Here is a 15,509-nt window from a genome sequence, read left to right as displayed (position 1 = left end):
CGGCTAATAACAGAACGAGCTAATGCTGGTTGCCTGTTTCTCTCCCGACCTGGCAACCTGGGGCTGCCATGCAGAGAGATAAGCAGCCCCAGCATTAGCTCGTTCTGTTATTAGCCGTTAGCTTCTCGGAGTTTTAGCGCCTGTTACATTATCATGGGACTCAACAATGAGTACTAGAAGCAAAAAAACAGACTTTGCATTTGTTAAAATAGGCGAATTTGGGCTATCCAGCATCCTACTATCATGACAACGGTGGGGGTCGATAGGGGGATTTGTGGAGTCACGCGATTTTCATTTCTACGTTGGTAAGTGATTTGACGCACATCAAACATAACACTTAAAATGAACGGAATTCTCCTTTAATTTCAACCCCTACACCTAACCTCTAAACGTCTGATCCCATAACCCTAACCCCAATCTGAATATTCTTCTTGGAAACATTATCTCTAAAAAAACTTTTTTTCAACTCTGAACCATTTTTCTGGTGAGGACCAGGAAAAAGGTTCCTCGCAACGTATATTTATTTATTCATTATTCTGAGGTCATTTTGAGTTTTTTTTTTTTTGAGCTCAGGATAGAGTGGCCGGTCGTGTGGCCGGATGGCAACTGCGAGGTTCCCAGTTCGATCCCGGGCTCCCCCAGAGTTAGTGTCGAAGTGTCCTTGAGCAAGACACTGAACCCCTAATTGCTCCTGATGAGCAGGTTGGTGCCTTGTATGGTTTCCTCCGCCATCGGTGTATGAATGAGCGTGTAAATGGGTGAATTTTTTATGGTAATTTTGTTTTTACATTTCAAGCTCCAATTTAACACTAATGGTGTGTATTGGTAAACATAACCCGACACAACTCCCCCCTCAATCATGTCATCAACACATGTGTTAACACATTATATGGTATGTTATGGGATTCATTCACCAAAAAAAACTTGACAAGTGTTTTTACACTATATGTTTTTTAGGGGTTTGTGTTTTCTGATGCTTTGTTGTGGCTAATATTTATCAATATTTGTTCCACACTCTAGAGCTTAAAGTGTGAGACCATTACTATGTGAACAGTGAACATTAGCTGCTGCTGCTGCTGCAAATCAGCAACAGGAAGTGAGCTCACCTAATTGTCATTGTTACCTTGGTTACATAAAAGTTCAGATAGGTGTGATTTCTTTTGCCATAACCACCTAGTTTTACTGTGTGGAAACACCGGGGAGCTAAACCGCTCCCCGGCCCCACTGTACTGCATCCCCGTACACCGGGGGTAACAGAGTACATCGATGAGTATGTGCTTCAGTGCCTAGACGGGACTTGAACCTGCTTTGGCCTTTTACAAGGTCGCCTAGGTATCCACGTCAGAACTCGCTTGCCTATGGCACCTCCACACATTTCCACATGTTTCTTTAGTGCTTTTAAGTGTGGTGTTTAAAACATGCTTCAGATTAAAGAAGAACCACTGTCCCTTCACTTCCTTAATTACTGCAACAAAATACATATCAAAATATGCAGTTCAAATGATTTAGTTTAGCTTAGGTGTTTCAATGTTTATGGAAAAAAATCTTCTGTCTTTTTTTTGTGATGAATCTATTCTATTTGGCTGTTCTAGCAGTCACCACAATAGCTCACTGTGAAAAGACTCTTTCTGTATGTCCAAAAAGGTCCTGGGTTAAAGTCCTACAAAGAACAGTTAAACATTTTGAAGAATCTTGGCGTTTTAAACAAATCCTTATTATGGCCACCACAGCACAATCTTTTTTTTAGTAATAGTTTTCACTTTTGATGCCAGCTTTCTTCCACTACACAGGACTAGTATTATCCCTACTAGTGTAAGGGACAATATACAAACGGTATACAGTGAAATGGATTCAAACTGAGGGTTTTTCATAAGCATTAAACAAAAGCTCAGTGGCTCACTGAGTAATGGCGCCTGCCTATGATATGGGAGGATGCAAGTTCAAGTTCAGGTTCTGACAATGTATCAAGGTGTACCCAACATCTTGCCAAATTTGGAACACTCTTTTTTTCCCCTCCAAGTTATAAATATAAATCTTTCTTATGGGGGGTCCTGGCACTACATATTTTGACATGGGCGTCCACGGCCATATACAAATTGGAGGTCCTTGTCATGAAGACGTTTGAGAACCACTATGACTAAAGAGACAGCCATAGCTGAATGGATAGAGTGGCTGTCTGGAGAGCAGAAAGTCACAGGTTCAAGTCCCACCCCAGTAATATGTTTGAATGTCAAGGTGTGGGGAAAGGTACTTTAGATGCAGATGGCTTTGAACTATACAGTACATTAAAACACAAACATGTTGTAGAAACTAAATGTTTACACCTAGTAGCCTTAATTGCCTTAGTTAAAGGATATACACCATGAATTTAAAATAATAATATTTGATATCATATTGTTTATGTCCCTCAAATGTTTTTCAAAAGGTTTGAGCCTAAATCAAGCCTCAGATATACTCATTCCAACTAACTTCTCTCTGGCTTATAAAGCAAAATTTAAAATTCATGATGTACGACCTTTAACTTAGTTACTATGTATAAAGTAAGTTTGAATCAGGCATACATCCATTTAAATATAGTGAATTCCAGTGGTGGAAAAAGTACTCAAATGTTTTACTTAAGTAAAAGTATCGATACTGCAGTGTAGAAGTTTACTTGAGTAAAAGTGTTACGAGTATTGGTATCAAAATGTGCTTAAAGTACCAAAAGTAAAAGTACTAAAATGTTTGAAAATAGCAGATCTACAAGCTCACAAAGCGTCGCGCTGTGAGCTTGTAGATCTGCTATTTTCAAATAGCCTAGGTATAAAATAGGGCTAAAGTGGCTAATTTATGTTTTATAAAGTAATGAATACTTTATACATGCAAAGTACCTAAAGTTTTCAAATAATTGTAGTTTGCCTCTGAGATGTGGTGGAGCACAAGTAAAAGTATAGACAATTGGAAGTACCTCAGAAATGTACTTAGTTATTTTACACCACTGGTGATTAGTGAGTTTAATTTATAACACGAATGCGTCCCGAGTCACAAAAGCCAACAGGGACAAAAGTACAGGGGGTGGCACTCCCCTCTAACCTAGTGTTGCTAGCATAAAATGACTGCACGTGGAAAGGACCCCATCATTGCATGTAAAAAAAACCTTAACATTCTGAACACAGAATAGACTTTAGGTCTGAACAAGTGTCTCAGGACATGGTGATGGAAGGTGCAGTGCATTTCTTGCAGGTGATGGGAGAGGATTGGTGAACTGAGGATTTGAAAACATTTAAATGTATGCAGTAATCTGCACATCTATAACACAATTTTATGTATATTTTATTTTATTTTATTTTAAGTAGTGGGGGTTCGCCATTCTATGTCACACAAAAGTAGCCAAAATAGCCGATCTACAAGCTCAAAACGTGTCACAGTGCGACACGTTTTGAGCTTGTAGAGCTGCTATTTTTGCTTATTTTCTATTGGAATCCTGAATTAAAATGCATTTAGTTGAGCTTATGTTAACTTTATGAACTTAAATGCAAATACATTGGACATAAAAAAGACAATAGAAAGTTAATACTAGTCATTAAGCTACTATATTATAGACTGAAGCTACTATATTATAGACTGAAGTCATTAAAGAGGGTCATGTTTGCATGTTTGGAATCATAACAGCTGAAATCAATAATATATCACTATTCTGATATTAACCTGCGGGACGCATTTAGTGAAGGTGGGGGCCGAATGTGGCCCCCGGGCCGCCAGTTGCCCATGTATGCTCTAGTCTAGCGTATCAATACGCCTGCTTCAGATTGAAAGTTGGGTCTTGAACGTTGGCACACTGAACAGACGAGCCTCTTTGGCACCAATACAAACACAAAAGAACAACACTGTGGGTTCCCTTTTATTCTTAAAATTTTTATGTACAAGTGCGACTGATTTATTTGTTTTTTTTTTAATGTACATTCGATATAGAAAGTTTATATACGTCATATTACATTGAACATTTCACAATTGCACTAGTTCTTTCACATAGATTCATAATCAGTCAGTATCATTCCTCATGTCCTATGTTCAGTTGGTAAGGGTTGGTTATTTATTCACCTATAAATATTCTAGTGCTTTCTGCACGGGGAGGGGGGGGGGGGGGGTTACATTGAAAAGAAACATATATATGTTGAGGCAGAAGAAAGGACAGCCTTCAAATAGAGACATAGTGTCAATGGAGGTCCTTATTTAAAGGGCTAGACCACTTTGGTAGAGGTTTGGGTTGTGTAGTGACCTTGCCATGATGTAACTCTAAAGGTGGACACGATATCAAACATAATTGCTCCATTGATTAGAAATTGATAATTCAAAACATCATCGACTTACAAGGTACGGTAAAACAGATCTCAAGGTCACTCTTTTAGCCCGTAAACAAACTCAAACAAAGTTGATTCAGACAATATAGAACATCACCAAACACAGTAGGTTTTTTTTGTTTTTTTAATAAAAATGTTAACTTCCTGTTGATTTTACTATTTGAAGATCTCGATCCACGGATCCAGTCAGGGTTTTATTCCTAATAAAAATGGCAAAATCAACAGGAAGTTAACATTTTTATATATATAAAAAAACAGTACTGTGTTTGGTGATGTTCTATATTGTCTAAATCAACTGTTTGTGTTGTTTCTAATCAATGGAGCAATTATTTTGTATTTCTTGTCCACCTTAGGAGTCCCGTCATGGCGAGGTGACTACACAACCCAAACCTCTACCAGAGTGGTCTTGCCGTTTAAAGAGCGCACTGCCAGGAGAACATGTTTGTGTCATCTTCATAAAGAAGTGGATCAAGTGCATGTGGACACATACAGTACACATGCTGTTATTGACCAGGGTCCCCCAGGGGTCCGTCCGTACTTGGTATTCTCCTTTTTTCCCCCTACTCCCTCCCCCTACACCAAATCTACAAGCTCACACCTCACATCAGAACTTGGGACGCGTTGCGACCTTGTGTGACATAAACGGCCAGAAAGGGGATTCGCGGGTTCATGTGGTTAAAGGGGAAATGGTGTAAATTATGTATTTCTTGTAAAAGATGATTTTTTTTTGGTGAGTTCCTGATTCATCGGTCCTTCCTTTTCCGTAAAACAATACTATGTCATAGGCCCCGCCCCCAAGACCAGCGTCTTGGTCCGAATCTCACAATGCCGGGGGCCGAGGACCCCGTAATAAAGAGTTATTACCCTTAATAAAGAGTTATTACCCTTAATAAAGAGTTATTACCCTTAATAAAGAGTTATATTACCCTTAATAAAGAGTGATATTACCCTTAACGAAGCGTTAGACGGTACTATGGTCGGATGGAGAAGCAGGAGAACAGAGCCATAGACAGACACATAAGAGACGGCTCTGAAATGTACACACAATCCTCAGTCTTTCCAATGTCTTTGCCCCGCCCCTCCCCCCTCCTCCCTCCAAAAAAACAAACAAAAAAAATCAACCAACAAACAAAAAAAAACAAATCAAGAGTAAAAAATATATCCATACAAAAGTAAACTTCTTTTTTCTTTTCAGAATTGGAAGAAAGAAGACAAAAGAACACAAAGAACAATGTGTGGTCATTATAAAACAAAGAGGGGGGGGGAGGGGGGACCAGGAAGTGGAGGAGGGGGGGGGGGTGTTAATATTTAAGGTTGTTGGTGGGGGGTGGGGTGTGAAATTTAAGAATGTTTATCATTTCTTTTTTTTTGGTGATAGTCAGTCAGTCCGCTTTCCTTTGTCTCTCTGTCTGTCTCTCTCTCTCTCTCTCTCCCACTCATGTGTTTGTGTGTGGGGGGGGGGGGGGGGGGGGGGGACCGTAAAGTCCTCTCTGGGGGGGGGCAGGTGGGCCACATGGTGGTGGTGTTGTGGGGGCCTGGGCGCCTGAGCACTGATTTGTTTTTCCGTGGTGTGTGTGCCGTGTGGTCATCAGCCCAGCAGGTCTCCCACGTCGTTGTCCACGGGGGGGGGCACGCTGGACATCACCGTGGTGCCCGTCCCCGCTGTAAGGTAGCCTGCTACTCCTGGACCTGCAGGACGGGGGGGGACATAAGAGTCATAAAGTCATTTGGACTAAAACTAGAAACAAAGGGTACTAAGACGTTCTAAAACTATATGTCTGTCTGGCGTGCTTTCTAATCACACCACACTCTATCTGCAGTGCCTATCGCCTTTTTTTTTGCTGTTTTTTTGCTGCAGGCTATCTATCTATAGCGATTACGACGCAATTATTATATTTCATACATTTAACTCATTCAGTGCCAAACTTATTTCTGGCTTCATCACCCCTGTGCCAAGGCCAAAAATACATTGTAAAAAAAAAAGTGCTTAGGAGCCGAGATACAGCCTTTTTCAGTAAGAAGTTAATTAAACAAGGAGTGAATGGAGCAGCAAATCATGATATCTTGGGTTCTGAACATTTTTTCATAGAGTGCGGTGTGATTCAAAAGCACGCGTCTGTCTGCAACCGGTGAAGAAAGGCTCCGCAAGATCCTGAGCGTTAAGTCTAACTCTCAGCCTGACGCTGAGAGATCTTACACTCAGGATGTTGCTGTGTGTAAGACAATGGGAGAGGACGAGACACCCAAGTGGATCATTTACAATATGAAGAGCTAAGCCATTGGTTCTCAAAGTGGGGTCCAGGGACCCCCAGGGGTACTTGAGGGGGTTCCAGGGGGTCCCCAGCTAAATGATGGATAGGAACCAAATGGACCCTTATGGGTCTGTAACTCTGAGAGTGTACAAATGGAACCAAATGGACCCTTATGGGTCTGTAACTGAGAGTGTACACATGGAACCAAATGGACCCTTATGGGTCTGTAACTCTGAGAGTGTACAAATGGAACCAAATGGACCGTAACGGGTCCATTTGGTTCCATTTGCACACTCTCAGAGTTAAATTAACATTGATTTTACAATATGAATTGGGGTCCCAGAGATAGAAATGCCATTAAATGGGGGTCCGTAGCCTAATAATGCATGTCAAACTGGGGGTCCTTAAAATTAAAATGGTTGAGAATCACTGCTTATCTTTTCAAATGGGGGTCCGTGGGCTAATAAGTGTCCATTTGGGGGTCCTTGACATGAAAAAGTTTGAGAACCACTGAGCTAAGCTACAGTGAACAGAAAATGGTCAACTAAAACATGAACTAGTGTGAGTGAGTGAGTGAGTGAGTGAGTGAGTGAGTGAGTGAGTGAGTGAGTGAGTGAGTGAGTGAGTGAGTGAGTGAGTGAGTGAGTGAGTGAGTGAGTGAGTGAGTGAGTGAGTGAGTGAGTGAGTGAGTGAGTGTGTGTGTGTGTGTGTGTGTGTGTGTGTGTGTGTGTGTGTGTGTGTGTGTGTGTGTGTGTGTGTGTGTGTGTGTGTGTGTGTGTGTGTGTGTGTGTGTGTGTGTGAGAGTGAGTGACTGAGTGACTGAGTGACTGAGTGAGTGTGTTCCTACTGTGGTTCAGTAGGAACATAATGTGGTTCAGTAGGAACATACTGTGGTTCAGTAGGAACATAATGTGGTTCAGTAGGAACATAATGTGGTTCAGTAGGAACATAATGTGGTTCAGTAGGAACATAATGTGGTTCAGTAGGAACATACTGTGGTTCAGTAGGAACATAATGTGGTTCAGTAGGAACATACTGTGGTTCAGTAGGAACATACTGTGGTTCAGTAGGAACATAATGTGGTTCAGTAGGAACATGTGATGATGGGTGCGTTCGGAAAAATTGCGCACCGGGGGCGCACTCGCCTATTAGTTTGTCCTGGCCAGTGCGCTTAGTGCTATATTTCCGAACGCACCCGATGTGATGTGCTGACAGGTTGGCATCTTTCCCCACTAACAGAAAAAACGTGTCCTTCAGACACAGAAAACCACCATCATGGTGCCAGGAGGTGAGAGAGAAAGATGCAGGCGGGAGGTGAAACATGGAAAAACAGACAAGATGGAGGAAGGCACAGTACAAAGGGGGGGGGGGGGGGTTGTGGGGGGAGGGGGGGAGGTCAGGGTCTACCTGCGTCAGAGCAAGAGAGAGAGGGGAGGGGGGGGCTGTGAGGGCCCGGCTGCCCCCCCCCCCGACTACAGCCCCCCTCGCAGTGGGCTACTGGAGGCCATGAGAGAGGGGGTGGACACACCTGGAAGGGGGGGGGGGGACAGTGAGCAGAGCAAGAGAGAGAGAGAGAGAGAGAGAAAGGGGAAGGGAGGTTAGGACAGGAAAAGGTTTGCAAGGGCGTACGAGCAAGAGAGAGAGAGAGATAGATAGAGAGATAGAGATAGATAGAGAGAGAGAGAGAGAGAGAGAGAGAGAGAGAGAGAGAGAGAGAGAGACTAAGCAGTGAGGAATCAGAAAGTGGTTTTAAGGAAACAGCAAAGAGTTACAGTAAAGTTCAAAGTCAGCTTAGAGAAAGACATCCCTCCCCAAAAAAGAGCATTGCAAGTTCAGTGCAGAAACTCTGCAGTTGCTGGGGGTTCGACCTAGAGTTCGACCTGAAAATTCATTTTCGATCGCCGATTTTCGATTGAGTTTTGGTCATTGTCGGCCGTTTTTTTTTTAATAACACGGGCTAGGAAGGTCAGACGGCGACAAACTAGATCCCTGAGTAAAGTTCACTTTAAGCTGCATCAAACACATACACTGACATTTCTGTCGGCCTTACCGTCAGGCCTCTAGGGGCCGTTGAAATTATTTTTTTGCGGGTAATAGTTTTTTTTTTCAAACATATTTTCTTCAGGGAATCCGAGGCTCGGCCTGACTAATTAGCATATATTTTGGGCTCGGCCCGAAAACGCCGGGTCGGGTCCGGGCAGAATTTGAGAACTCTAGTTCGACCCATTGGTCGGTCCCGGCTCCACGCCTTCTATTTCTCAACCAATCACATTACACACTTGACTAACAGAGCAAACCAAATGTATCGCTCATTTTGTATTCATCAAGAAAAAGAACTGAAATAAGGAATTCTCGAACAGAAAAAAAACGACCTCTGACAATACGCTATTTGTGTCGGCCGACATTGTTCGAAAGAAGTGTTTTTCCGAGTCTAAAACAGCCTTTTTCCAGTGTCATTACGGTACCTGTCAGGTAGCCCGCCGTCTGAGACTCTGAGATGAAGAGGTCATGTTTCTGGTCTTTGAAGGCACTCCATACAGTAGACCGAGCTAGGATCTCATTCACCTGCAAAAAGGTCAACAGGTCAACAACATGGGGTCAAAGTTGACATGGAATAGACCAGGGGTCTTCAACAGGGGGTCCGGGACCCCTAGGGGGTCCTCAGAGTTGCTACAGGGGGTCCGCCAAATCTCTGTGTGATAGGATCATTGTTTTTTACATTAACCACTTGAACCCTAGCATCCCGATTCTAAGGACAACTTTAGCCGAAAATAGTCGATCTACAAGCTCACAACGCCTCGCGCTGCGAGGCGTTGTGAGCTTGTAGATCTGCTATTTTCGGCAAAGAGGGGGAAAAAAGAGCAGACCAAGTACAGAGTGAAAGTTTACTAAGTATTGACGGTTTAAGTCGTTAAATGTCTGAAAATACACATTAACATGAATCCAACATCTAGGAAAAGCTTTAAACTGCAACACAATTTTATGTAATATATAGTGGGGGGTCCCTGCTTCATCTCTCTCTCAGTTAGGGGGTCCTTGGCCTGAAAACGTTGAAGACCCCTGGAATAGACAAACACTTAGACAGAACTAAATGAAAAGAAATTAAAGGAGAATTACGGACTAGCCTTTTTCTTACCGTCCTTTGCGCTAAATCGCTTATTTTTATCGCTCGAAAAAAAAAAACGATTGTGTAGATATCTGACGTTCATATTGACAGAAAACTCCACAGTGTTTGTGTTAGATCCGGAAATCTCGCAAGACGAGATTTTATCCGTTTGTAAACACTTACGGCGGCCCATTTGTGACAAAAACAATGTGGCGAGCCGTAAAAATATGCGATTTAGTGCAAGGAGTCGGACCATCCGCTCACGTTTTTAGCTGACTCGGGATGGAGTTATGAAAATGTTCTAGTCTGTACCACTCGTTCTAGGATATAATATCAGATAAAGGTAAGAAAAAATCTGGAATTCTCCTTTAACCCTTTAAGACCTGATGCCGATTCTACATGTCTCCTAAATCCCAACAGTTTTCTGAAAAACGTATGTTTCTATATCAGTGATGCTCAATCTTTTTCACGTCAAGGACCCCCAAAAGTATATGTATTTGGCCGCGGACCCCCATCAAAATAGTTTGTTCCAGGGACCCCCCAGAAGCAAAGATTTGAGTTAAAAATGTTTGCTTTAAAAATATATATATTCAGAAGATTTGCACACATTTTCACAATTTTTTAAAATAGCAGATCTACAAGCTCATAGCGCGGCACCGAGTGCCGCGCTATGAGCTTGTATATCTGCTATTTTTGAATAGCCCAAAGAGTAAAATAATGCTTTTTAGCTCAAATCTAAAAATGACACAGATCCAGGTCTTAATGGGTTAAGTCAACTAAGGACAATTGATCATGGCTTTTATACTATATCAATCAAACAGCTGACGTTCAACATAACCTCAGTTGGTACACATCACTAACATGGTAATAGATAGTTACTACAGTGTAGTTAACACATTCACAGCGGGAATCTGTGTAACCACTTTAACCATCATTTTATACTTTGCCTATTCAAAAATAGTGTTTAAAAAAATAATAATCATAGAACATTTGTGCAAATCTTTGAATCGAACATTTTTAACTCCGATCTGTGCTTCTGGGGGTCCCTGGAACAAAATGTTTTGAGATGGGGAGGCCCACGGACAAATAAATATAATTTTGGGTGGTCCTTGACATGAAAAAGTTTTACAACCATTAATATTATAGCAACATAAGTTATAAAAAATAAATCTTAACATGGCACAAGATGCGTTCCGTGGTCTTCACCCATTGAGACCTGAAGCCGATTCTACATGTCTCCTAAATCTCAACAGTTTTCTGAAAAACGTATGTTTCTATATCAGTGGTGCTCAATCTTTTTCATGTCAAGGACCCCCAAAATGATATGTATTTGGCCGTGGACCCCCATCAAAATATTTTGTTCCAGGGACCCCCCAGAAGCAACGATTTGAGTTAAAAATGTTCGCTTTGAAATTATATATATTCAAAGATTTGCACACATTTTCACGATTTTTCAAAAATAGCAGATCTACAAGCTCATAGCGCGGCACTCGGTGCCGCGCTATGAGCTTGTAGATCTGCTATTTTTGAATAGCCCAAAGTGTAAAATAATGCTTTTTAGCTCAAGTCTAAAAATGACACAGTTCCAGGTCTTAATGGGTTAATGTGTTAATAACTGTAGTTAGCTACTACAACGGTAAAGTTTTACCATGACATGTGTGACAGTGGGATGTTTCTACGCTACGGTACCGTACCTGTTCTCCATACTGCAGACTGCGGGTCATGGACTTCAGAGCTTTAACTATCTGGGCCTTGGTGGCTGAGGGGTTGTCCAACGTCTCCAGGCCGATTCCTTCTAGGAGCTTCAGGAGGTAGGGCACCAGTTCCACTCTGAGAGCCTACAGTACATAAGAATACCATGGATCAGGAGGTAGGGCACCATGATGACACACAAGTGGCCTTGGGCTTTATTGTGTTTTTATCCTCTGTGATGCTATGACTGTATGTCAGGAAAGTGCTTTTTTAACACATTGGGTGCCAAAACCGTATATATACGGTATATATACGGTTTTGGGAATACAACCATGGAGTGCCAAAACCGTATACGTTTTTTGCAAAAAAAATAATAATAATAAAAAAAAAAAAGAAAATCAAAAATTGTTTTTTTCATTTTTTATTTTTTTTTCCTTCAAAGCACCAGGAGATATCATTTTCAGAATATTTAGACTCCAATCCACTTCCTGGTTAACTTATGACTTCAAAAGCCTGTATCTCGGCTCCTAAAAAATGGTTAAAAATCCTGGCACTCAGTGTACTCTGTTTTCAAAAAAACCTGGCACCCCATGCGTTAACACACATTCCCTGCCATTGACGGAGATATCCGTCTTTTCAACCAAAAAAAAATCCAAAACTACATAAAAACTAAGCTATGATGACTAAAACTCAGACTAAATATATTGACAATTTCCTCAACAAATAAATACTAGACTAAGATGTTAGTGAGGGACGAGTGGAGAAGAGATCCAGTAGAACTAAAAGACAAGTCATTTTATGTTTGGTTGCGCTCGGTTGTTGCGCTCTGAAAATAGCAGATCTACAAGCTCACGGTTTGTAGATCTGCTATTTTCAGCATGCAACCATGTGTTAAATCAGCCATAATGACACCATCAAGGCCCCGCCAAAATACGTTTTAGTCGATTAAATCAACTGTAGATTTAGTCGACTATAAACTTATGATATTTAGTCCACTAAAGCTAGACTAAAAATAAAACATTTCAGATGACTAAAATATGACTAAAACTACCGGTAAATGATTTTCTTTATTTTTTTCAAAATACTTGGACTAAAACTAATTCAAAATGTGCTGTCGAAATCAACACTGCCTGTCTGTCTGCTCTTTATATAGAAGTATGAGGTAGTATATAGCGAAGTTTACCTGTCTGTCTGCTCTTTATATAGAAGTATGAGGTAGTATATAGTGAAGTTTACCTGGGCCACTATGTCTGTTTGCTCTTTATATAGAAGTATGAGGTAGTATACAGTGAAGTTTACCTGGGCCACTAGGTCTGTTTGCTCTTTATATAGAAGCATGAGGTAGTATACAGTGAAGTTTACCTGGGCCACTAGGTCTGTTTGCTCTTTATATAGAAGTATGAGGTAGTATACAGTGAAGTTTACCTGTCTGTCTGCTCTTTACATAGAGGTATGAGGTAGTATACAGTGAAGTTTACCTGTCTGTCTGCTCTTTATATTGAAGTATGAGGTAGTATACAGTGAAGTTTACCTGTCTGTCTGCTCTTTACATAGAGGTATGAGGTAGTATACAGTGAAGTTTACCTGTCTGTCTGCTCTTTATATTGAAGTATGAGGTAGTATACAGTGAAGTTTACCTGTCTGTCTGCTCTTTATATTGAAGTATGAGGTAGTATACAGTGAAGTTTACCTGTCTGTTTGCTCTTTATGTAGAGGTATGAGGTAGTATACAGTGAGGTTTACCTGGGCCACTAGGTCTGTTTGCTCTTTCTGGAACATGCGGTTGAGAGCCTCACAGGCCAGGCCGGCCATGTCCGCCCTGGTCTTCATGCCACACATCAGAGGGCCGATGGTCTCCAGAGAGGCCATGGAGCGAACACACAGCTGGACGGTAACACAGTAACACAGGATGACATTACTCAACCCATTAAGACCTGGAACTGTGTCATTTTTAGATTTGAGCTAAAAAGCATTATTTTACACTTTGGGCTATTCAAAAATAGCAGATATACAAGCTCATAGCGCGGCACCGAGTGCCGCGCTACGAGCTTGTAGATCTGCAATTTTTGAAACATCTTGAAAGTGTGTGCAAATCTTTGAATATATATATTTTTAAAGCGAACATTTTTAACTCAAATCTTTGCTTCTGGGGGGTCCCTGGAACAAAATATTTTCATGGGGGTCGGCGGCCAAATACATATAATTTTGGGGGTCCTTGACATGAAAAAGATTGAGCACCACTGATATAGAAACATAGGTTTTTCAGAATACTGTTAAGATTTAGGAGACATGTAGAATCGGCTTCAGGTCTCAATGGGTTAAACCACACATGTATGCCCTAGCTCAGTACTCAAACCTGTTCATGTCAAGGACCCCCAAATTGACACTTATTAGCCCCGCGCACCCCACATTGAAAAGATACGCCAGGGACCCCCATAAGAGAAGATTGGCTCTAGCAGTGATTCTCAACCATTTTTTATTTCAAGGACCCCCAGTTTGACATGCATTAGGCCTACGGACCCCCATGTAATGGTATTTCTATCTCTGGGACCCCAATTTATATTGTGAAATCAATGTAATGGTTCCATTTATACACTGTCAGAGTTACAGGCCCATAAGGGTCCATTTCTTTCCCAACTATCTATCATTTAGCTGGGGACCCCCTGGGACTCCCTCAAGGACCCCTAGCTTATATCCATGTTCTATGAGGACAGCGATCATGGAAAATATTCAAAGGTACAGTAAAAATAGTTTGTTTTCGCTGGCAGTGGGGTGACACTATTACACTATTATTCTGGCTGTTAAAGAGAGTTAAAGGACAACTTCACCCATTTTCGACCTATCTTCATATAATAGATCCTCACTAATGCTCCTGATAAAATGGTGTCATTTTTTTCTACTCAGTTCAATCATGTTCTAATCAAGTATACTTTACATTACTTAAAGGACGACTTCACCACTTTTCAACATATCTTCATATAATAGGTCCTCACTAATGCTCATGATAAAATGATACAATTTTTTTCTACTTGGTCTGTGTCTCATAGGAGGGCTGTGGACAGTCCAGAAACCCGTCTACCAGTGACATCATCGTTAGGCAGGATTTTTTTTTCCAAAAAGTTTTTTTTTAAATTATTCCGATTTTTATTAAGGCGAGAACAATGGGATCTATTATTGCATTGCAACTTTCCAGGAATACAAAGCCTGCAGTTTCTATTAGCTTGGATTCCCCATCGATGATGTCACTGGTAGACGGGTTTCTGAACTGTCTACAGCCCTCCTCTGAGACACAGACTGATTAGAAAAAAATGGTACCGTTTTATCATGAGCATTAGTGAGGACCTATTAAAGATATGTTGAAAAGTGGTGAAGTCGTCCTTTAAGACACTTTTATATTGCTTATATTTTCTTCACATTTTGGACCAAATAGCCAATTTGACATGGGGTGGGGGGGGGGGGGGGTGCTGCCCACTCTTCCTCAGTGCCCAGACCGCCCCGCTCCCGTCCTCCCTCCAGCCTCACCTCGTTGTCAGAGAGCACGTGGATGAGGCGTATGGAGCTCTTGGGCACGGCGTTGTTCCGGTGGTTGAGCGCGGCCAGGACGCGGGGCAGGTGGCCCAGAGGAGGCACCTGGTCACACAGCTGGCCCTGGCTGCTGAACAGACACACCGCCGCCGTGGTGACCGTCTCCAAGGCCTCGCCCTGTGGGGGGTCAGAGAGGTCGTCAGAAATGATCAGATTACAGAGCCGTAACCCATTCAATCCGGGAACCAGTGGTGGAAAAAGTGCTCAAATTCTTTGCTTAAGTAAAAGTACCAATACTGCACTATAAAAGTACTCCGTTACAAGTAAAAGACCAGAATAAAAAATGTACTTGAGTAAAAGTACAAAAGTATTGGCATCAAAATGTACTTAAAGTACCAAAAGTAAAAGTACCAAATATTTGAAAATAGCAGATCTACAAGCTCACAACGCGTCGCGATGCGACGCGTTGTGAGCTTGTAGATCTGCTATTTTCAAATAGCCTAGGTATAAAATAGGGCTAAAGTGGTTAATGTGTGTTTCATTATATCATAATTTAGATCTGAAAAGTAACTAGCAACTAAAGTTTTCAAATAA

General features: G+C 41.5%; 1 protein-coding gene across 2 annotated transcripts in view; it reads right to left on the bottom strand.

The window, feature by feature from the left end:
- Positions 1-5,833: 5,833 nt before the first annotated feature.
- Positions 5,834-15,509, bottom strand: part of dnajc13 (DnaJ heat shock protein family (Hsp40) member C13) — a 113,004-nt gene continuing 103,328 nt past the window's right edge. The window contains exons 53-57 of one of the 2 annotated variants that reach the window (XM_084048647.1): positions 14,913-15,092; positions 13,134-13,274; positions 11,393-11,536; positions 9,058-9,157; positions 5,834-6,029 (exon numbers count right to left, since the gene is read on the bottom strand). In XM_084048647.1, coding sequence (XP_083904773.1) covers positions 5,929-6,029; positions 9,058-9,157; positions 11,393-11,536; positions 13,134-13,274; positions 14,913-15,092 — 666 coding nt within the window. In that variant the 3' untranslated portion in view covers positions 5,834-5,928. The remainder of the gene's footprint in view (positions 6,030-9,057; positions 9,158-11,392; positions 11,537-13,133; positions 13,275-14,912; positions 15,093-15,509) is intronic. The other variant, XM_084048648.1, reaches the window with a different exon arrangement.

The sequence above is a fragment of the Gymnoscopelus microlampas genome (genome assembly GCF_963454915.1).
Source record: "Gymnoscopelus microlampas genome assembly, chromosome: 22".
Lineage (NCBI taxonomy): Eukaryota > Metazoa > Chordata > Actinopteri > Myctophiformes > Myctophidae > Gymnoscopelus > Gymnoscopelus microlampas.
Note: the sequence above shows the minus strand (reverse complement) of the source record. Positions and strands in the feature narration are given on the sequence as shown.